Here is a 23,363-nt window from a genome sequence, read left to right as displayed (position 1 = left end):
AAACTTTAGAGAGTGAAATAGGTTTGATTGAGGTAACCATACCATGTACTCATACAAATAAAATAAAAAAAAACCTGTTTGTCCCCCCTCAAAAAAAATAATCCAGTTAAAACAAATGCTTGTGTAGCTAATCATTTAGCATCAGATACACAAACACTCTTCATCACAACAAACACTCGTTCTATTTGTTTGATATAAACTTTAATACCTTTCTAATAAACTCTGAAAACAAGTTACACTCCTTAATACACACTCGGACATTTTGATTTAAAAAAAAAAAAAAAAAGTCACTGATTTTGAAGCACAAAGTGAGTCTTGATCTTGACGTGTGCTGGTTTATCTCTAGCCCTTTTTACATGAGGGGGTTGTGTGTGTGTGTGTGTGTGTGTNGACACCTGTGAGCCAGCAGGTGTCAGGAAACCAGCCCAACATCTGTGTAAATGTAAAAAATAGAAGGTCCAGATCCCCCTGACAGATCCAGAAGGTGGGGGGTAAAAATCCACCAGCTGGGCTTAAAGGGACAGTTCACATGTTTGCAAGTTGGATCGATTTCGTTAACGTTTTCCTGCACGGCGACTTTAAGAGACTCAGCAGTGTAATTGATGCGCGGGCTGCCGTTTGTCCTAATAGAGTTGCCGTAGCTTCCTGTAGTAGAAACATGTTGCAGTAAAGCTGTGCGTTTTCACCTTTTTTTTTAACCAGCTAAACCCTGAAGAATGTGTGTCTGCAAATAATAGTTGAAGTTATAACATGTCATAATACTGACTTTGAAACATTTGAGGTGGGCATAAATGTCCAGTGGTAACACAAGACTAATTGTTTTAGCTTTTCTACGACCTTTTCAATGTGAAGCTAGCCTCTATGCTAATTGTTGGTCAGTAGCCTGTGGTTAATAGGGTTTTTTTGACATGTGTTATTGAGAACTGTTTATTAGGCATGGAATTATATAGATCTGTGTTTATTTATGTAAAATGAGCCAGTCATTTAAGTTTCAAGATATCAAAAATCATTTCATAATCCCGTCCCTTGCAGGCTGCAGGTTGCCAGATCCCAATGAAACACCAAGGTTTGTTAAACCACAGACTCTGACCTAAGTTCACTACAGTTCAGCACCATACATAGATCCCCAATGTTGGCTTAAATTTGACCTTTGACCTCTGCTTGTACATTGCTCATCTACAAACACACGTTCTGATAAAAGTGAGTGATAAAATGTTAGTAAAAATGACAAAACCTGATTGGTGGAGTTCAAACCAAATCAAAGTGAAATAAGAACCAACACAGGTCCAAAAGGCACGAGCTCCAGACTTCATGTGTGGACCAACAGAACTTCTACAACGTTTGTTTCTCACTCCTGAAACTGTGTGCTGGTTCAGATCATCTTGGCATGAGAAGGTCACGCTGGACCTTGGGCTGTTCAGAGACCAGAACCGTTTTATGTTCTTATACAGCCTCAGGAACCTGAAATCTCAGTTGCATTGCCACAAGTTCCTTCCTGTTTAAGTCTTCCCTCAGAGGTTCTGGTGTTCTACGGGAACTAAGCTCAGGCCAACCATTGCACAGACACCTGGTCAGAAACTCGGTTCAGATTCACCAAACCAATATTTCATCCACTGTATGGGAGGTCAGAGCCTCCAGGTCTATGTCAACTACAGAACAGACCTATTATTGGAACAGAGTGAAACTTTTCAAACAGAACCCGCTGAAAAAACGTTTCAGAAGAACCCAAGCAGGAGCTGAACTAAAGCATCATCCTTATATCCATCTGGAACATGATGTTCATGTACAAACTTCAACTAAAACCCGTTTCTGCTGATGATTTTAGAAGCTGTTCAAATCGTACTTCCATCAAATGGTACTCAGCAGTTCTTATATCAAAGGCAACAATTAGCGCAGGAACACCATCAGGCTGGGCTTTAGTTCAGAGTGATCATAATATACCCTAACTGTAATGGGCTTACTATTAAGAACATATATTTATGATAAAACACTTGTTAAAATAAAAAGGCCATGTATTTCTTGAAGGACTGCATATCACTCCCCCTCTTTTCGTGGCAGAGTTTTAGACTAAGCTCATTTCGTGATGAGAAATGATGCAGTTGTTGTCGTTTTGGTCCAACTTTGAAAACAATGCTATGAGTGATCTCAGGTTAGAACTCTGTATCTGTTGGGAATGACTCTCAGCTACCACCGCACAGAGACCTTTTCGCACCCAAAAAGTCAGAGTATGAGTGATCAAAGCTGTAAATGTACCATCTGATGGAAGTACAAACTGATTTTTCCCCCTATTATGACTGCTGTCGTCTTTTCCTCCAAAAACCACCCGCTGTCTTGTAAATACATGTTATTTAAAGGAAGATGCTTAAATCTGCGGTTCAGAGGTGAAACCCTGAGTTCCAGAGTGTGCTTTAACTATAGTTCACACACACACACACACATTGTATATACTGTATCTGTGAACACAGAGCTGACATGACTTCAGCTCCTCTGCCTGTGTGTTCTGTGGTTTCAAGCCCTTCCACTGAACATGTTTAAGGCTGCTTGATGAGGCTGAGGACTAAAACTGACACAAGGCTGTGATGTGACAAGTTGCATAAAATCTTTACTACACAGTTAGTTCAAAATCCAAATCTTACAGTTCTTTGTTCTCCAAAGAAGGGGCTTTACACAAGAAGTACCTCCCCACTGTGTAAAAGAGAAGCAGATCAGAGTGCAGAACACAGTGCAAGTTACCAAACTGTGTGTGTGTGTGTTGTCCTTCAGAGAGGGGTGTGTAGCTGTGTGTATTGCTGTGACGGGGTTGAGGCGGTGGAGGAGGTGGTGTTGGAAGTGCTGCTGTTAACCAGATGGAAGGAAGAAGAAGAGTCAGACAGCTGAAGCTGCTCCAGTTTCTTCAAGTATTCATCTCTGAGGGCCAACAGCTCCTTGTAGCGCTGCTCCACTGGACTCTGCTGCTGGAGACACAAACACACACACACACACACACACACACACACACACACACATATGTCACTGAGAAAACTGACAGAAAAGCTGCTCGATCCAGGATCTGAATGGGCTGACTGTCAGAGAAATTATTCCCTGCAACCGACCGTGTCCGTGAGATCTTCAACTCACACCTTCAGGAGAGGTTTTTTTTTTATGTCCCAGGGGAGGTCGAGGACATAGAATCTGAATCGGCCATGTTCAGCGCATCTATCGCAGATCAGGTTTCCAGGAGTTATGGCCTGAGGGTCATTGGTGCCTGGCCTTGAGGAGTTTCTGGCAAACCGTTCAATGACTTAAAAAGGGAGAGCGGGCCTCATCCCTGGCTGTGCTTGGTTTGGGTGGGGAACTGCTGACTTGGACTGGGAATATAGCTGGATGGTGGAAGAATCACTTCCAGGATCTCCTTAATCCAGCCACCATGTCCACCTTTGAGGAGGCAGAGTCTGAAGACAAGTCCATTAGCATGGAAGATGACAACAAGGTAATCAAAAACCTCCCCAGAGACTAGATTTTTCTTGAGAACTCCCTGGAGGGATTATCCATCCTCTCTGGCCCAAGAACACCTTGGGATCCCACAGGAGCTGAAGAAAGGGATGTCTGTGGTTCCCTCTTGGACCTGTTGTCCCCGTGAGCCAACCACAGATAAGGAGATACATTTGGAGGAAAAGGGGACAAACTCTCAAGTCTGAGAACACCAACTGTGAAGTACGGGGGTGGCAGCATCATGCTGTGGGTGTGTTTTGCTGCAGACAGACTGGAGCACTTCACAAAATAGATGGCATCATGAGGAAAGAACATTTGTAGACATGTTGGCTGATGGAAAGCTGACGTCTGCAGTAAAGCATCTTGTTTCACTTCCTGCTTCCTCTGCTGGCAGCTGGTGATTTTTCTTCCCCCCACCAAATCTTTGGATTTCCTGATTTCATCTGACTTTCACAAAGGTTTTATGTACTAGTACACAAGCACTCTTTATACAGTTGTTTTTCTACTATTGTATTGTGCTTAAGGCACCTTTTGTCTTTCAACACTACTTGGTTTTATCAGTGTGTTTGGGGTCCACTAGCTTTAGCTTAGCGTGGCTTGTGATCCTTTCCGGGCTTCTTCTGTCCTTACTTGCAGGGTGTGTCAGATGTTTAGTTATTCTTCTGCCTCCTTTAGCAATAATGGTATAGGGTAATAAATGTAGTCTTATAGTAGCTTTATAGGGGAGGCTGTTTGAATTGGAAGCTCAGCTCCACACTGTTGTAAAGCCATTAGTTACCCAGTTCCCCTTCGGCAGGGCGGAGGCACCAAGTGAATGTCCTGTTAGTGGTTCCCCAGGAAACCCCAAGCAGCCAGGATCCCAGGCCAGCTGGGTGATGGTTTGGAGTAAGCATAGTGCTATGGCTAAGCCTCTAACTCAGCATCAATCTGTTCACATTTCATTTTCCTCACTCAGCGGTATAGTTTACCTTTTGATTATCCTTTAGTTTGGTCCGTGATAACACGAGTTGACAGTCAGGAGGTGATTTGCACATTTATGATAATAGCCGATTTGGTAATACAGTAAAGTTGCTGGCGCCTGTTAGTATAGGCTGCTAATGCAGGCAATATGCCATTGCATTATGTTACTATAATTAACACGGCATAATTTTCCGTCAATGTAGTTAAAACAGCAGTGTTTATAACAGAGGTACCAACAGTAGTACTGTTCCTTCCAAAAGATCAGCTGATAGAGTGGTACTACACTGCTCTAGATTCTTTTCAATGAACTCTTTCATCTGGAAAGACCTGACAGATGAGAAAACTACATGAAATTTTACTTTATTTGCTCAAAAGTTTCAGCAAATAGAAATCAATATTACTTTGGCGTTTCCAAAATGTGAACTCAGATTGTTATTATTTCAGGTTTTCAGGACAGTATACCAAAACAACTGCACCCGAGTTGAACTGGTACATACTTTTTATTTGTGTCGATTGAGAAATATTCAATTAAAAACATAAAATACTGCAAAGAACATGAATGCCCTTTCATATTGAGGGCTGCAGAGGGTGTCTTACCTGCTGTCGTATCCGTGGGTTCCAGCGTATGTAGTACGATACCCACAGCTCTAGGTGGCGCATGCTGGCAACAGGGTAAAGAACCTGTCCGGCGTCTGGGGTGTAGAAGGGGTTTAAATATAAATCCGCCTTACTGTTGACCAGAGACCACAGGGACACGGTCTTGGTCCTGACATCCTAAACCACAGACAGAAAACAATGGTTAGTTGGTGAATAGAATTCAGTCTGCAGGTATAAACAGGCTTTAATTCTCTGAATGGCAGGAGAAAGTTCAAAATGTCTCAAAAAGAAAGGAGCTTAATAACTTCTACATGCAAACAAACTAGGAACCACAAGTAAACCCAAAGCATATACTACAGAGCAAGTTACACTTAGCTTGGATTTCTTTTCTTAACCTGGATTAACTAAACCTAACATTCAACAGAGATAGTAGGTGTACAACAGTGGTGTTGTGATGTTACAATGTTTACTCAGACTTTTTGCTTTAGTTTCCATGATTGTTCTCATAAAAAAGGGGGTTTAGTCATTATCTGAAGCATTTTCTGATTAAAAATACACCAAATAAACAGTTCTAAATCGTGTTTAAAGGATAAACTCTATTGCATTTAAGGGCTGATCATATCATTGTAAAAGATTCAATTGTCTCATAACCAAAGGCTGAATCATATTACGATTAAAAGCTGAATCATTTAGTGAATAAAGAATGAATCGTATCATGATAAAAAGCTGAACTGAGATAAGATTAACAGCCAAATTGTATTGTGATTAAAGGACGAATCGTATTGTGTTTAACGGCTGATTCATATGTGATTAAAGTTTAAATCTTATCTTAATTAAAAGGCTAAATTATATTGTAAATAAAGGCTACATCGTATCATGTTTTAAGGCTAAATTGTATCACGATTAAAGGATGAATTTTATCTTAGTAGTTTTTGCTGCTTATGCATCTTTAATAAATCTAATTGTTGGAAGTGCATCAAGATACACATCGTATCTGGCACAAAAATTAGAGACACAACCCTAGTAGAGACACATACACACAGCAGAGTTATCACATTATTGTACAATATTGTCATTAACTCATAATCCTCAGCTGGTAGGACTAAATAAAATAATCAGAACCCTCCACAGTGCAAATAAAAAATAACAACCACATAAATGTGAGTGAGTGCTGTACTTTTCGTCAGTGAATTCTTACATGCTGGTCTCGTGCATTCTCACAGTTGTAGAGGAAAGTCCCAAAGCGACAGCTGTAGAGATGATCCAGGATTGTCAGCAGGAGGTGCTCATTAAACTCAAACGCTGTTGGAAACTGGAAACACACCAAAACCAGTTTTATTTCAACATGAATCTCAAGTGTTTCCTTCATGATTTCAACTCTCCAAATAAAAAGCCTCGAAAACCTTGGACTATATATCACCTGCCGCCTTTCATGTCAGAGTTTTACACTAAGATCGTCATCATGTTGACAAATGACTAAATTAAAACTGTTTTGGTCTAACTTTGTCAATGATGTTATGCACAATCTTTACTCTGCACTACAGCAAAATCTCAAGAAATGTGTTAGCGATCAAACTATATGATTGGATGTTTTATTTTTTGTGTTTTATTTCAAACTGCACACAAAACAAAAACCCAGCATAAAGCAAACAATAACAAAGAAGAAACATGTAGATTTATTTTAGTTTTTAACTCATCACTAAAACCAGTCCATAATTAAACTCCCAGAACTGAAACACATCTACGTATATTTAACATCCTATGAGATGGCTCAGCTACCACCACATCAAATTTTAGCTCAACAATTTTGTTTTGGCTAACATTGATAAGCTGGTCTTGAATTGAAAAGACATCAAAGGTTAAATCAGTTGCAGTTAAACATCCATTGGTTACGTTTTGAGAGTTTTATTTCAATCCGTCCACTGGTTCATGAGATATTTTACAGACAGACAAACAATCAATCACAGGCAATAAACCCTTTTTTCTAAATGAGTGCATTGTGATGGTTTAGTGAAACCAACCTGTTTAGTCATCTGCCACACACAGTCGATGAACTGAACAAAGATGGGTGATCTGTCCTGATCTGCGTGGTTTTTATCACCGTGACCTATCCTCTGAACACACACACACACACACACACACACACAAAGCATTAAAGGCTAGGTCAGCTGTTTCACAACTTGTCATCAGTACAATAAACATCCAAAGCAAAGTTGCTGAGGACGGATTTAATCCTTACGGAGGAGAATTTGTGACCGAAGCTGATCCATTCCTTTTCAATCAGCACCTAAAAAACAGAACCACCACCATGAGCTGTTAGCCAATGTCAGACCTCCTCTACGTAGTTCCCTCTGGTCCCTGTGGACAGACTGACCTCGAATCCTCTGAGGGTTCGGTAGTGGCTGTCCAGCATCAGCATGGCCAGGGAGGTGAGCTGAGCGGTCCGGTCCCAGCCGTCGCTGCAGTGGACCACCACCGAGTTACCATTAGAAACCTTATCTGCGACCTGGATGGCACCGGACAGCACCAGCTGCACAGACAAACATTTCAGATCTCAAACATGAAGAATGAAGTCCTGATGGACCACGAGCAAAGTGTACAGAGCCAGTTTCTCTTACTTTAATGTGTTCTAACCAGTGTGTAGATTCCAGACTGGACAGCCAGTGAGATTCCTCCACATTGGGGTAGACGATATCTTTGAGTTTCTTTAGAGATTCCCGCATCACGTGGATATTCTGGATGTCCAGGAAGATCAGCTCTGCGTTCTGATATTCATCCCCCTCATAGCCCCCTCCAGTGGCCTAAGGATTGTAAACACAGGGAGGTGTTTGAAGGATTTATTGTTTTAGCCTGATGATGATGTTAGAAACAAATCATTCTTGCTACCCCAAATCAGCTTTATGAATGTACCAAACAGTGCTACAGGCTGTGGGTTTACAGACACTCAGCTGGAACCAGAATCAGCTTGGACCAGGGTTCTGACCCCTACTTTACACACCACATAGGTACACACACCATGCCGAATTGAGACTGGTGAATCGAAGAGTACTCAGACCTCTGAAACCGGGACAAGTAAATCGAATGATATACACACATTGGAACAGAGAAAGGTGAACCAAATGGTACACACACACGCCCCAAACGAGTCAGATGAACCCAGCAATACACACGAGAGGTTGACAGATAGGAGTTTTTTTTATGGCTGTTGCTGAGTCTAGAAATCAGAGCAGCTGATGGATGATGTACAACACCAATTTTTAACACTTTTGGCCAACATGTGTTTTTCCATTCGTCAAAATGTAGCAATAATTGCTTAATTTAAATAAACATGTGACTTAACAACCCTTAAAAGAACTTACTTTATCTGGAAGAACACTCTTGCTTAAAGACAATTAAATATTGTGGGCTACAGTGAACTGGTTGTAGCAGCTGTTGCTGCATCTTTGTTTCCATGCTCAGTAATTGATTACGTGTGTACAGGCATGGCCGATAGTTGATTAACCAGTTTATCTCTAGTACACGTGTCTCAACTCGCGCAAACCAAATGGTTTGAATGTTTATCCAGAAACTGTTTATGTCCTTGTAATGTGAGAAGTCATGTAGACTAAATCAGAACTACAAGAGCTTTTTTTTGTAATCAAGCTATTTGATGGATCAACTCAGGCCCATTTCACAGTACAAGAACATACCATCTGTTACTTCTGTAAGTTCTATTTCATGCGTCTGACACTTTTCAGAGTCTGAAACACCCTGACCACAATCAGCTTCTGTCTCCTCTGACCTTGTTAGCCACAGCGTTGACGTTAGGCCGGGCGTCGTAAATGGTGAGCTTCTTTGTGGTGTCGTTGGCTTCCCTGATCAGGTCCAGGTAGCGTTCGTCATCCTTGTTCCTTTTGCCGGACATTCCAACGAGAGGCTGACTGCAGCGGACTATCACTGCCTGGTTCTCCCGGTGGATCCACGACAGAACCTAGACCAACGACATGTTTCAGTGAGGCTCACGGAGTCAGGATGTCCAGAACAGTGAGGCTTGTTTAGGGCAACCACCGACCGGTATGCGTCCTCTGGACCTGAAGGCAGCCACTCTACTGAGGTCTTCATCTTTACTTTTATAAGGTACAGCCAGCACCGTGGGATATGTGTCACACAGACTATAGTTCTTATTGATGAATGCAATGCGCCACTTGTTGTTTGGTAAGCCCTGGAGAAAAAAATTCAAATCATGAACCACTGACTGCACCACTTATTTAAACCAACTACATATTTAAACTTGGCAATTAAATTGCAGCATTCTTTGAAGTAATGCATGTTACCCGCCACCATTCATGCCAGAGTTTTATGGTAAGAAATGAGTTGTAGATTTTTTCGGTCAAACTTTGACAATAACGTTATATGATATCTGTTTGCAGTCGGAGTATGTGTTAGGGACGACTCTCAGCTACTACCACATCAGCTTTTAGCTCAATATCTGTAGAACTGACTGCATTATACCCATTTTTGTGTTGGCTGTGGCGACTATCTTAAAGTGAGTTGACCCCAAAACGTAATCAGCCTTAGACATACATCCAGTGATAATGAGTAAGTTTCAATAAATCTATCCAGTGGTTCATGAGATATTTTGTTAATAAACAGAAAGAGTTGCTTCTAACAGTGATTGGCAAAGTTTTAAATCTCATGTGATCTGTTAACACAGAGTAGGATGGGAATGACTCTCAGCTACAACCACACCAAATATTAACTTAATATCTGTAAAATTAACTGAGTTAAAGCCATGTTCGTGCTGGCCTTTTCATAAGTGTCGTGATTAAATCAAAAAGGTTTTGTAACATTAGAGGTTTGATGCTGCACTTGTCTGCCCTCTTACCTGACGTCTGAACTCTTCTACAGGCTTGTAGACGTTCCAGCCATTCTCAGGGAACTTCTCCTGAGTAAGATACGCAAACAGATGCTGGACAGAGGGGGAGGGGGACACAGAACAGTAACTAAAACACTGAAACACAACTCAAGTAGACAAGTTTCGGCACTAGACTGATGCTGGAGGCAGAACCTGCCAGGAGTCCGTTCAACCTATCGTTTTTCTTTTCTGTCACAATTTTTACCTCCCTACTCCTCCCACAACTTTAAAAACATACATCAAAACATGCTCTATCAGGAATAGTGTAACTTTTGGTAGCGGTACATTGTACAATGAGGGAGAAATTCACAGAAAATAGCAAAAAAAAAAAACAAAAACTGAACCGTCATTCAAAGATTAAACAGGTCACAAACAATCAGATTTTACATGACTTTACCTGTTTTTTGTTTGTTTATTTTCCAGATCTTTAACAGTTTTTACACAATCAGTTTCAGTTTTAGGACTTCTTGCAGACTTTTCCACAGAATGTCCAACTGAGAGTCGGTGAGATCACACACTAAATTTTGAATTGTCTAAAATAATAAATTCAAACAAACTAAATAAATTATACATATAATTGGATATAAACATAGGCATTTTTGTTTTCTTTCACAGTGTGTCCCTCACTACTATAGGACGTAGGGTTTTCCTTTAAATCCCACCAGAATGCAGAGAGTGCACGGCCAAGTTCACATGGATTTATATTTTAGCTCAAATATTTTCAAAACTATACGTGAAGGGTCTTTTTAACTTGTAATATCTCCTACGTAAACCGCTAAAGAAACCTCAAAATGTATGTTGAAGTATCCTGCTGCTCACAGTTCAAGCACTTCTAGTTTTTACACAGTGACTGTTTGTTTGAGGCTTACTTTTCAGTCTCTTCCTGTCTGCCTCTCATTAACCTGGCAGTCAGGGAAGGAGAGACAGGTTGATGGTTACCATGGTGACCATAATAAGCAGCTGGCAGAAGCTATTTCACCTTTTTACAGTTCATACATCAAAATGTCAGCCTATATTCTGAGATAGATTATTACAAAAGGCATGTTGGAATTTCTTTAATATTAAACATTTCTGCAGAACTTTTCTAGTCCATCATTGCCGTTTTCACCATCTCATCTTGTTCAAAATGAGTGAAATATCACCCACATTAGTGATTGCTGGGACATTTCATTGTACAGCTGACACAGATTGAATTTCTGCCACATATTGAAACTTGTCTCCAACACCTTATTGGCCAAAGTACCGGCGGTGCAGAAATGAGGAAACATCAGTATCAACTTAATCTGACAAAAATAATTGTCCTCAAAATTGTTTGGGAGGGGGTTTTAAACAGAATCGTCAATCAGCAGGTAGGTTAAAGGTCAAAGATATCTTACCTGACTGTATGAAAGAGGGAAGGCGTATCTGAAGATGACCTCAAAGATATCTCTTCTGCTGTGGCCCTCCTGTTTTAGGGCAAACCTCAAGTTTCTCATGTCCTGGGGGGACACAGTCCAAAACTGTACTGTCAGCTCACAGAAACCCGTTCAAAAGGATAACAATGTAAATCAACAACATTCCAAAGTACAAAAACATGTGATTGAGCTGCATAGTGAAGATGAACGTCTCCATAACTAACATTCAAACACCCAAAGAGAGTCTTATCCGGACATGGCAGGTTCTTCGATTTACAACCCAACTCTGAAATAGTTGGGATGCTGTGTAAAATGTAAATAAAAACAGAATGCAATCATTTGCAAATTTCATAAACCCATATTTTAGTCACAATGGAACATTAAAAAAACATTATTTAAAAAAAAAAAGAGGTTATTTTGAATTTGATGGCAGCAACACATGGCTGTAAAGTTGTTCCAGGTCCATGTGTCCCACTCTGAAGCATCCCCTCTTCTTTTAACAAACGTCTGTAAAAGTCCAGAACAGAGGATTTGTGTTCCTTTTTTTGGTTTGTTTCACAATTTTTGTTTCATGAAAGCTACACTGCAGGTGTTAAATCCACAACTTCCACCCTGCTAATGCACAGCTCCATCAGTTCATCTTTCACTTCTTCTCTGCAGATCACTTGGTTGGGAAAAACACCGTTAGCTTGCTTGTTGGTTCGTTGGCTCGTAAAACAAAAGCTATGATTGTCCGTTTGTGCATTTGAATGGCCTAGCCCTGCAAGCCCATTCATACCAACCATCCCTGTTAACAACAGAATCCCTCCAAACATAAAATGAGGCGTGCACAGTAGACTATATAAAATACAAATCATTATTTTCAGTTTGACATTTATTTTTGGACTCAAGAAGAAAACAAAACTTATTTCTCTGTATATTAACAGATCGGAGGTGGGATTTTGAAAGCTATGCTTAGCAGCAATGACGCACTTCTTCACAAACCCTCCCTCTCCATGAGGCTTCAGCTTCTTTGCTAATAATTCCCTCACCATAAAGTCGTCTCCGTTGCTCTGTGGTCTTGTAAATGCTGATTGTTGTGCATCCAGACACCAACAAAGTGTGGCAACTTTATCTGCTCTTTCAGCTCCTCCACTTAAGCATGCTTACTCCTTGTATTGCAGACTTCATTACACTAGCACCTCGCCACAAACTAAACACACGGCTTTGCTTTTTCACTTCGACGATGGACAAAAATCCTTGTCCATTTCTGCTGACGAATGCAGCATTCAGGGTCCACTTCTCTTGATTAGCACCTGTCAGTCACCTTATCTCATCTCCTGCCGACACATGACCACTGACACCGATCCTGACCTGGATATACGCATTAAAGAAATGCAATTGTTTGTTGATATGTTCCCTCTCTGAGTTATTTATTTGTTTGACGTTGACCTTTTACCGTAAGCATTGTGCAGAGCCCGTAGGTTCCCCACTCCTGGTGTAAACACTTGATGTGTTTAAATAAAACACAGGTTTATGAAATTTGCAAAGCATCACATTCTGGTTTTCATTTACATTTTTACACGTCCCAACCTTTTTGAAATCAGAGCTGTTAATCAAACATTTTTATTTTGACATTTACCATAATAAATCTGCAGATGCATTTACGAGAATCACTGCATGATATAAAAAAAACAAAACAAAACTGCGGTTGGTGTTTCTATGGCAATCCAGCTGTGAAACTGAAAACTAAATACAACAAAATGGCTCAGCTGTTAATCTCACTTCATAATTTCACTTCTGAACACAACAACAGCCTGATTATATCTCTCTACCTGTTCCATTTGTTTAGGGCAGAGGTGTCCAGTCCTGGTTCTGGAGGGCCTCTATCCTGCACGTTTTAGATGTTTCCCTGCTCTTCAGCAGCTCTTTAAGCTCTACAGAAGCCTGTTAGTCACTCAGTCACTCAAATCAGGTGTGTCAAATTAGGGAAACACCTAAAACATGCAGGATAGAGGCCCTCCAGGACCAGGAGTGGACACCCCTGGTTTAGGATGAATGTTTTTTTAGATTCATTTACACAGAAGCAAGATACATATAAAAATGATTTAATAAAGTACAAACAAAGAGCTCAACTCATTACTGGGGGTGTGGGAGAATAAAATCTGGACCAAACATTTTTTACCCGGCTCCTTAATCCAAGCCAGTCGTGAACAATACACACCTTACAGGTGATGTCCAAGCCGTACGAGTTCTCTCCTCTGCTTGAAGCTCCGCCCATCTTCTCCACCCGACTGATGGCGCCCAGAGGGACGTCCAAAGTCACCGGCAGATCCTACAAATGTTCCAGAAGCGTTAACACACAGGACCGAACGCAAACATGAGAACAGCCACCGCCAAAAAGGCGAAAGGGCGGCGACGGTGGTTGTCTGTGTGTTTCATCCTCTCTGAACTCTACTTCAGCAAACCTGCTTCATTATTGTTTAGCTTTTAGCAACTGCTTCACTAATTCTAGCATTTAGCTACAGATTTTTTAGTTACCATTTTGATGGTGTTAGATTTTAGCTACTTTTTTGCTAGTCTTGCTACTTTTGGCTTTCATTTTGATTGTTTTAACTTAAACAATTCAGCGTTGGCTTCAACAAATCTCAGCAGTCATTCAGTCAGCGCTCACACTGTTTTTGTAGAAAATGCAGATTCTTCCATTTATTTTAGCCTTGTTTTGTTCTTATATCTCATATTTTAGTGTTTTTTCTGTTGTATCTTAACGTTTTGTCTGACTAAATTGTAAAGCACTTGGTCATCTTCGGTTGTTTGTAATCTGCTACTGAATTCAATGTGATAAAGTTGACATTTGATCATTTAATACATAACAGCACTTCTGTTACCGATAAACTTCCCACCATGGCAATGTGGTGAAATGTGGTGGCCATGGCGGGGACGTTTATCGGTTCTGGTCGTTTTAAACTCACGAGCTGCTGCTGAGAGAGTTTCAGATGACTTTTACAAGTTCTCTTTTCCAAACCTCCTGGCTCCTAAACTAACTAAAAGCGAGCGGTGCCAGGCAGCAGAGGGAAATGGAAGTGAGACGGGCGGTTGTGAATGTTCGTGTCGTAGTTTCAGCCTCAGAAGGAGTAAAAACCCCAGGACCTTATTCTGATGGTAAAAACGACAGCCGTCTGCCATCTGGGCAGGAGAACTTACAGCGTCGGAGCTCTTGAAGTAGAGCCTGTAGTTGGTGATCAACACTTTGCCTTTCACAGCTCCACTGAATGGACAAATGTAAATGAGGTCTTTATCTGGAAACATACAAATTATACCAGGTTATCAATACTCTTGTACTCATACAGGCCGTTTTTTTTTGTTTTTTACAAATTGGTTCACCACACATACACAGAAAGGAAAATACAATCAGAGAAATCAGATTAGTGAAAGACAAATAGTTAAATAATTAATTTTAAACTAATTTCCCTCAGGGGTAAAGAAAACATCCATCCATTCAATCATTCAATCATTCAGACCTCATTTCTGCTGTAAACGACCACAGTTAGGTCCGCTGTCAGCATCACAACTCACCTGTGATTCTTTCCTCTCCTGGTAGAAGAGACACGTCGGCTAAAAACTCCATCTTCAGAGAATCTCTGACGGTCTGAAAAAACAAACCCAACACGGATGGTTTTACAGCTCAATCCTTACAACTTTTATTACCCATGTTTATCGTTTTATGATGGTGACTCAAAACACAAATGATACAAAAACGCTCGTTTAAATGAAACGCCTGGAGTAACCCTTGAAGGAATGCATATCGCCCGTGTTGACATTATGAATGTTTTTGTCTCGTGATGCTCTCGTATGTTTATTTTCTGTTTTGTTTTCTCCTTCTCTTGTTGTTGGTTTATTGTGCGTCACATCACGTGACATGTCTAATTTATTGCACCTGTGTGGAATAAAAGGTGTGGGCTCCTTCAAACATTTCTGGGTGGAAGGAATGGCACAAAGCCAAACCGTGTGTCACACGTGTCACATTCAACGCTGTGCCAGAAGTGAACTCTGCTAACAGGTTATGGGCCCAGAGGTACGAACAGTTTGGAGTTTATTGAACAAACGGGTGAACACCATGACAGACAGTGTGCACCTGCTGTTTAGTGAATAAGGAAGATGTACAGAAGAGAAAAGGACATGGCGTCTAGTCGCTGGTCAAGACTTCTTTTTGATGGAGACGAGAAAAATTACAAATTACTTTTAGACTCAGATTATTTTATTTTACAGAAGGGACAGAGGTGTAGTCGTTTTGGTCAAACCTTGAAAATAATGTTTTGCGTAATCGCACAATATCTCACAACACGTGTTAGCCCTCAGAGTATGTGTTGAGGGTGATGCTCAGCGACTACCACGCCAAATTTTAAGTCAATATGTGTAAATTTTACTGAATTTTAGCCATTTTTGTGTTTGCCAACTTTGATTAACTGTGGCAGCTATCTTAAATCTGGGTTGACTCCAAAAGTTAATCAGTTGTAGATTTATATCCAGTAAGTACTTTCTCACAATTCATTAACCCACTCCTCCCCAAATTAATGTTGTTTTTTTCTTTTTTATCTGGTGCTTTCCAACACAGTAACACCTTTGCACTCTGATCTTAATACTTGCTGTGAGTGTATTTTTTTAAAACTATAATAAATATGACATAAAAGAATGTACTTTCAGAAAACAATAAAACAAGAAAAAAGATAAATGAACCTACGTTGGAGATCTGAGAGTCCAAAGTGTTAGAGTTGTAGGCTGAGACGGGCGAGGCCATCGCTCAGCGAGGGACGTCCACAGCCTGGGACATGAAGACAGACACGCTGTTAGGACACGGTTCACACAGGAAATTACACACTCAAATTTACCCGCTTCTGTTCATTTTTCCAGGTAAAAGTACAAACATTTACTTTAAATTACACAACACACTGTGCATAAAACATATACTGCACAGAATAACACTTCAGAAAAACTAAATGTTTTTGTAATAAATTTATGATCTCAAACAAACAGTCTTCTTCTTCAAAAAAATTAGGCTAATTTAATAAAATTGTTTAAATTAATTAAAAGAGAAAACGCTGACATTGCGTTAGGGCTAAACTTGTGTTGTTAAGTTACAAACACTTTGCAACTGATGGCAAATAATCTGCATTTATACAGCAAACAGGCAAAATAAGGCCGAGAGCCAGAAGGAGCCCCTCAGACTGGAGACAGACTGATTAAGAAAGTATAAGATAAAAAAAAATTGGCAACTGGCCACATCTGTACATACTTAATCGATTACCAAGAAGGAAAACAAAGTTGCTGCAGAACAACAACCACAACCGGCTCAACCAGTTTATGTTTTTATATAAATAATAAATAGAAGAGCATTTTACAAGTTCTTCTAAGTTAAACATCCATCCATCCATTTTCTTTACCCCACTCTCATTTACAAGTCCCTGGGAGCTGGTGTCCATCTCCAGCCATCACTGTGTAAGAGGAGGGGGACAACCTGGACAGGTCTCCAGTCCACCACAGGGACACATGGAGCCAAACAACTGTTTACATTCTCACTCACACCTAAGGACACTTCAGAGTTACCAGTTAACCTAACATGCATGTTTTTGGTCTGTGGGAGGAAACCAGAGTACCCGGAGTGAACCCACGCAGCACGGGGAGAACGTGAACTCCACCCAGAAAGGCTGGGAGGCGATCCTGCGACCTTCTTGCAGTGAGGCAACAGCTCTAACCACTGCTCCGCCTTGCCGCCCGTTGTTACATATATGTTTATTTAAGTGAAGCAATCATTGTTATATTTTGGTAATACGTATTGGCTGTTAGCCAGACTTTTGACAGACTCGATCAAGCGGTCTAATACAGTCACCAACCTCAGCACCTTTGGCGTATAAAAACCTTTGCCTTCAGCTGTGGGCAATCACGACAATTAATACTTGGAAACCAAAAGATGTGACGAAATGTTTTTCAAGAACCAGCGACTGCCAATAAAGCTGGGTCCATTAACACATCGCGTTCAGAGAATACCATAAAAGAAGAAGTGCTTGAGTGTAGCTCTAAGCTATTTTTACTCCGATGTGATAGAGGAAGTCAGAGATCAGCAACAAGTAAGAACTGCTACCAGCACTAATGTGAGAAAACTCTGAAATCTGTTTGGTTTTTAATTCTACAATACATCGAAAATACCTTCATCACCATCATCATCATCATGCAGCCGGCACATAAATGAGCCCCTCTCAGGACATTTTTAGCAACCTGCTCACAAAAGCTAAAGCACGTTTTATTAGAAAGTTAAAAAGATACAGTTGGAACCAGATGTTTCCGTTTTTTTTTCTCACTGTCTGACATTAAATTAGATGAAACCTTTCCTGTTTAGGTTTCTTATGATTCCCAAAAATGATTTCCAGCTGTTAAGTGACCGAATAATGACAGACTTTTTTATTACTTTCTTCAACGTTTTAAGTTTCCATCCATTACCTTACTGTTTGGTAGCATTGCCTTTAAACTGTACGACTTGGGTGAAATGTTTTAGGTTTCCTTCCACAAGCTTCTCACAATAATTTGCTGGAGTTTTGTCCCATTCCTCCTGGCAGAACTGGTTTGACCGAGTCAGGTTTGTAGGCTGCTTTGCTCACACACCTTTTCAGCTCTGACCACAAAGTTTCTAAGGGACTGAGATCAGGTCTGTGTGATGGCCACTCCAAAACACTGACTTTGTAACGAATTCAGCAGTCTGCTGAGGATCATCGTCCATTTTAACTTCCTAGCTGATGTCTTGAGATGTTGCTTCAATATTTATACACAATGTTCTTTCCTCAAGATGCCATCTATTTTCTGAAGTCCACAAGTCCCTCCTGCAGCCAAACACCCCCACAGCATGATGCTCCCACCCCCGTACTTCACAGTTGGGATGGAGTTCTCAGACTTGCAAGCTTCCTCCTTCTTCCTCCAAATGTAACGATGGTCACTATGGCCGAACAGTTTAGTTCAAGATCTGCCTCCCCCAGCGGCCAGCTTCACTTTGTTCTCTTTCTAAATGCTGCTGTTTGAGACGACAATAGTTTTTAAGTAAAATGTGAAAAAAAAAGATCTGGCTCTTCTTTTTTCTGTTGCAGCAGAAGAGACCCACCCTGATGGCTGGAAACCACCTGGGGGGAATCACCTCAACAGGGGAACAACATGCAGGCTCCAAGTAGCTTAAAATATTACTTCTGCCCATTTTAAACACATTTAGCTGTGTAAATAATGGAATAAACTAAATTAATAACAAATAACACACACAAATTCATACATATTACCTACAGTTTACAAATTTGCAACTCTTATACAAAGTGTAGTTCAGTTAAAAGTATATTTGGCAATGTTAGTCTCTAATATTTCATGTTAAATAGGGTTTGTTTCTGTCCTCTTTCTGAAACCATGTGACTGAATTCATACTGAACGATTTCTCTCCACAGGTGTTGCAGTTCGTACCAACAACCTCACAACCTGCTGAATTTACAGGCTTTTTACTTTGGAATCAAGTTTCATTTTATTATTTTTTATGTCATTTTGGAGTCGAAACTTTAAACATATTTTGTATTTTGATGGGAAACGGGGTGTGCATTTTAATTTAAACTATAAATGTTGACTGTTAAAAGTAAAACAAAGGGACATAAAATTGTTGATATATAGTTGTGGTGGAAAATTGATCTTTTAGGAAAAAAATAAATAGAGAAATCAACAGGTTACTGAACTTACTTTCTCTACAAATAATCTCCAGATAGTTACACAGGATTTGTTCCAATAAAACTCAACAGAAATACAACTACAGTATATCCGATTTAAATCAGAATATAGCTCAGCATTTTTATTTTTTGTGCACACAGCTGCACCACATTATCGATAGTTCCCCTACAAGATCTCTAGTAATAAAAAATGCCCAGCTTCATCGAAAGTCAGATTCGAAAAAACAACTCAATGTTAGATATTTGAACCATTTCTTCATTTGACTATAACTATCATCTTTACTGCTATTAACGGCCAATAATTAAGTCACACTAAGTGCAGAGGAAACGTCAGCTGAATGGCAACAGATCCACAGGTAAAAAGACTTTCTTGTTTTAGCAAAACTAAAACAATATGATCACTGTGCTGACATTTAATCATCTTCTATTAGCATCATTAGCATTGCTCAGAGTAATGGCGGTCTCTGTGCCTACCTCAGATGGAAACAAAAGCTGCTAACATCCCGACCCACCGCGTTTTATGACAGACAGGTTGAAAACTCAAACAGAACAGGGCTGCAATCCACTCTTCTGTGTGCTGAACTCCAGATAAAACCAGCCGTCAGCTAACATGATGAACAGCAGAAAACATTCCTCTGTTTCCTGTCAACAGTCTCTAAAACTGTTGTTCTTTCTCTGATTTTATTTCTGAACACCCCGCAGACAGTCCATGCAGCTAACTTCACGTTTCCTCCACTCAGTAAAACCTTTTCCTAAGGAGCGGTGCTTTGCGGTGCTGCAGGGGACAGAGGTTTGTCTGCGATGCATTCAATGACAACAGAATTACTGGATTTTTAGCGTTGACCAGCCAGCCACCAATCATGGCCGGTCAGGCTGAATATCGGCTGCAGCCGGTCACAAGCCAATGATCTGTGGAACAGATCAGAACTAGGTCCAGTAGTGGAGAAAAAAGGTTGCAGAACCCAACCTTATAACTTGTGCAGTCAACGAACCAAGACAAAAGGGTTAAATGCACGTTATCAAGAGGTAATTTTTGGCCTGTGAAGGTGTTCTACTGTTGCCCGGAGGGCTGACACTGGCTCCACATCATTCACGCACCAGCTGACAAAGTGGGGCACCGTGTGGGTGGTGTTTGCGCTCTATTTCCAGCAGCCCATCAGCTGAATACTCTGTTCAGACCCAGCAGAGCAGCAACCGCCCACCTCAACCATATGACTGATATAAAAACACAAACAGTTGTTTTGATCCCAGCATCCCCCTGCAATCTTAAATTAACCAGAGAAATTACGCTCTTTTTTTGTGAAAATGCACTGTGAGTGCTGAGCCACAGCTAAAATTTGCTGAAGCTGAAATGGAGTTGTTAAAGTTCAAACGAGCTCTGCTCTGACATGTGCAGACATGTCTGCTTTTCCAACGTTACTGATTACAGACAGTAAAAGACTTCACGTCCAAATTCCTATATTACATATTAAAAAAAAGTCTTCAGGTGACTTTCATCAGTAACCCTCCCAGTAACTGATGACTGATAGATGTAGGATTTTAATACCAGCTGAATGACAAGAAATTTGGTTTCTTGTTTTTTTTAGTTTTGTACGTCTGTTAAAGATGGAGCTCTGAACCAGACACTTTCCTTCAAAGGCGGAAAAACCTAAAGGAGTAAAGTGGGCTGAGAAACAGAGTGTGAATAAGCTCCTTCCTGTTGTAACCTGTTAATGATGTAATGACCTTAGGTCCATATGACAAGTAGACCCTGATTTACCCCTCCCATGGCCTTCGGGTCAACTAACTAACTAACTAACTAACTGTTTCTGTGGAGGGCTTCAGGAGGGTTAAGATGATACCTCCCCCTCTTTGGAAAACACTTTCTCCTCCTCCTCCACAGCTTCCAGCTGGGTCATGAACCGGCTGGTTGAAAAGGAACGGACCTAACCTACTGTGGGCTTTTTTTTTTTTTAACTGGAACTCATCTGGACTGATGTTTATCACACCGAATTTAGATTTATACTGCACTACTTGTATTTACTTAATTACAGTCATTTAATTTAGGTCAAGTATGCATACACAGGAACAGAAAAAGAAACAAGATGTGTGGACTTTTAATTACAAATTAACCTGTAGAACTAAATCAACCCCTAACCCCACAGTTCCGACCAGCCCAGTGCTTTTATCTGGGAGGACATGATTACACGGCTGCCGCCTGTAAACTTTAGGCATTAATCATATTATTTGTGCGTGTTGGGGAATAAATAAAGTATCCTTTAAGACCCAAAGAGTCAGACTTCGGTGCCGATAGCAGCTGGAGGAACTGAAAACACTGAGCTAAAGTGAGCCTCGAGCCCGAACTGAACAACAACAAGTGCTCACAGTAGAACCTCGGCAAGTCAAACACCTATAAAAGGACAGGAGAAGAACGGAGTTTCCCCCGAACCTCCCCCTCCCTGAACTGAACTTTTCCTACTCAGTTAGCCAAAGCAGCAGCTGGCTCAGACTGAGAACTCGGAACTAGCCCGGGCCTAACCCAAACGGCAGCGTGTTGCAGCGGATATAAGAGTCATTTCAGACCCGCGGGGAACCGAACCGAGCAGCACCGAGCTCTGCAAAACACCCTGCAAGTTCCGATGTTAAGCTGGAACGACCAAACGGCCGAACTTACCCAGAAAAAGCTCCACTCCCGGGGCTAAATGTCGATCTGCTTCCCTGAAGCCACAGCACCAACTCACTCTGTGTCACGTGACGAGTTGTCACAGCGCTGATTGGCTGATTGTAGGTCCGCATCATTTACAAGCCGCTGCACTGTGTTCCCACCCACTGAACAAGAGATGGACTGGAATGGCCACTAACGGCGCTAGGAGAGATTTCTGGTTGCCATCTTGCTAAGTGCTACATGTATGACTCTGCACTGCCTACATGTTGAAGGCCCACTCAGTCAAATAGCTTACATTTTTATTTTCTTTCTTTTTTGGCACTTCTTATTAAAAAATAAAAAAAGAAAGAACAAAAGAAGGTTTTAGGCTAACAATTATTAAACCTTACTAAATAATGTGAATATAAAGTTTTATTATAGAAAAGCTATAATGTACAGTTATGGAAGACTGAAGCTGTCATAATTAAAAACAAATACAAAAAATAAATAAACTACTCAATAAAGAAAAAACTGTGCCAACAAATGGAACACAAAAAGTAAAAAGAACACTTCTTGACACTATAAAAAGCATTTTTCTAAAGTCTGGCATAAATTGATGGAGTTTTTTAATTTGCTTTATTATTTTTCATTTATTGTTTGTATATTTTGTTTTTCCATAAAATGATTTAATACAGCATTTAACTTTAATTATTTTTAAAAATTTATTTATTGTCACTTCTTTTGTTTCAATGTTAGATTTTTTTTTATTATTATTATTTCCCCTTTGCATCCCCCCCCCCCCTTCTTTCCCCCCATGTCTGTTTCTTTTCACATTTCAGTATTCTTTTTTCATTCACCTATTTTTCCTTTAGTCATTTCCTTCTGTGTGGAGGGGGCCAGTCATTGGCTCATCTTCTCCCTATGTCCCCAGTCTCCCTCAGAGCATGTGACAAACACTCCTGGATGTAAGCCTACACCTAGTTTTTGGGACACAGGAGCAGCTGGTCTGCTGGTCCTGAGAGAACGGGAGGAGGTATAAGGGTGTAGCAGCTCAGTGAGGTAGGGCAGGGCAAGAAAAAATGTAAGACTTCAAAAACAAGTAAAAAGAATTTTTAAACAAATCCTAACGTGAACAGGCAGCTAGTGCAGTGAGGCTAAGCCCGCTTCAGTAAGATATAATATCAGAGTGCCAACGCCCTGGCCTTCAGCTGCTGCCTATAGCACCCCTGTTGCAGGTGGTGGGCCCACAGGAAGGCACGACCATGTTGTTCATTTGGGCTGAGCCCGTTGGGGCCCTGTTCATAGAGGCCCATTCACCTAACACTTGACAACAGGCCGTTCCCCCAGGCCTGGCTCCAGGGTGAGGCCCTGGTAACTTACATCTGGGCCAGGGTTCTTGTTATTGATGATTTCCAGTTCACGATGACTGCTGGTCCACCGGCTAGGAGTAAATGTTTTTTATTGTTAACGTTAAGGTGTTATTTCTTAATCAAATTTATGATTTTACTATTTACCATTTTTTACATTTTTAAAGGTTTATTTATTCTATCTTTTACATTTTTATTTCTTCCTGTGTACTATTTTTTAGGGTTTTTTAGTTTATTTTAGTTTATTTATGGTAAGCAGGCTAATTTCTTTTCTCTCCTTGGCCCTGTGAACATTTAGGGAGGGTTTTATCTCCATCTCCATTCAAACATAAC

General features: G+C 40.6%; 1 protein-coding gene across 2 annotated transcripts; it reads right to left on the bottom strand.

Annotated features, from left to right (window-relative positions):
• Positions 1-687: 687 nt before the first annotated feature.
• Positions 688-21,821, bottom strand: mtm1 (myotubularin 1). 2 transcript variants are annotated; one of them, XM_017427072.3, is made up of 16 exons: positions 21,694-21,821; positions 16,037-16,117; positions 14,872-14,944; positions 14,500-14,594; positions 13,520-13,630; positions 11,299-11,400; positions 9,893-9,976; positions 9,080-9,229; positions 8,810-8,998; positions 7,647-7,829; positions 7,403-7,558; positions 7,268-7,315; positions 7,050-7,142; positions 6,227-6,340; positions 5,029-5,205; positions 688-2,951 (listed from the first exon to the last, which is right to left on the bottom strand). In XM_017427072.3, the coding sequence occupies exons 2-16, from the start codon at positions 16,091-16,093 to the stop codon at positions 2,760-2,762; spliced, it is 1,824 nt and encodes a 607-aa protein (XP_017282561.1). In that variant the 5' UTR covers positions 16,094-16,117; positions 21,694-21,821; the 3' UTR covers positions 688-2,759. The 2 variants fall into 2 exon arrangements, with proteins under 2 accessions (XP_017282561.1, XP_017282560.1); XM_017427071.3 differs by having other exon boundaries at positions 688-2,954; positions 21,694-21,820.
• Positions 21,822-23,363: the final 1,542 nt, after the last annotated feature.

Source organism: Kryptolebias marmoratus, linkage group LG7, assembly GCF_001649575.2.
Source record: "Kryptolebias marmoratus isolate JLee-2015 linkage group LG7, ASM164957v2, whole genome shotgun sequence".
Classification (NCBI taxonomy): domain Eukaryota; kingdom Metazoa; phylum Chordata; class Actinopteri; order Cyprinodontiformes; family Rivulidae; genus Kryptolebias; species Kryptolebias marmoratus.
This window is presented reverse-complemented; position numbering and strand designations above follow the sequence as displayed.

What these genes read in the sequence shown, in the direction of transcription:
- mtm1 (XM_017427071.3), bottom strand. Translation starts at nt 16,093, where the DNA reads ATGGCCTCGCCCGTCTCAGCCTACAACTCTAACACTTTGGACTCTCAG. An exon ending in TGGACTCTCAGATCTCCAAC is followed by an intron (nt 14,945 to 16,036) that starts GTAGGTTCATTT and finishes TTGTTTTTTCAG; the next exon opens with ACCGTCAGAGATTCTCTGAA. An exon ending in TCGGTCACAAATTCTCCTCC is followed by an intron (nt 7,143 to 7,267) that starts GTAAGGATTAAA and finishes GTGTGTGTTCAG; the next exon opens with AGGATAGGTCACGGTGATAA.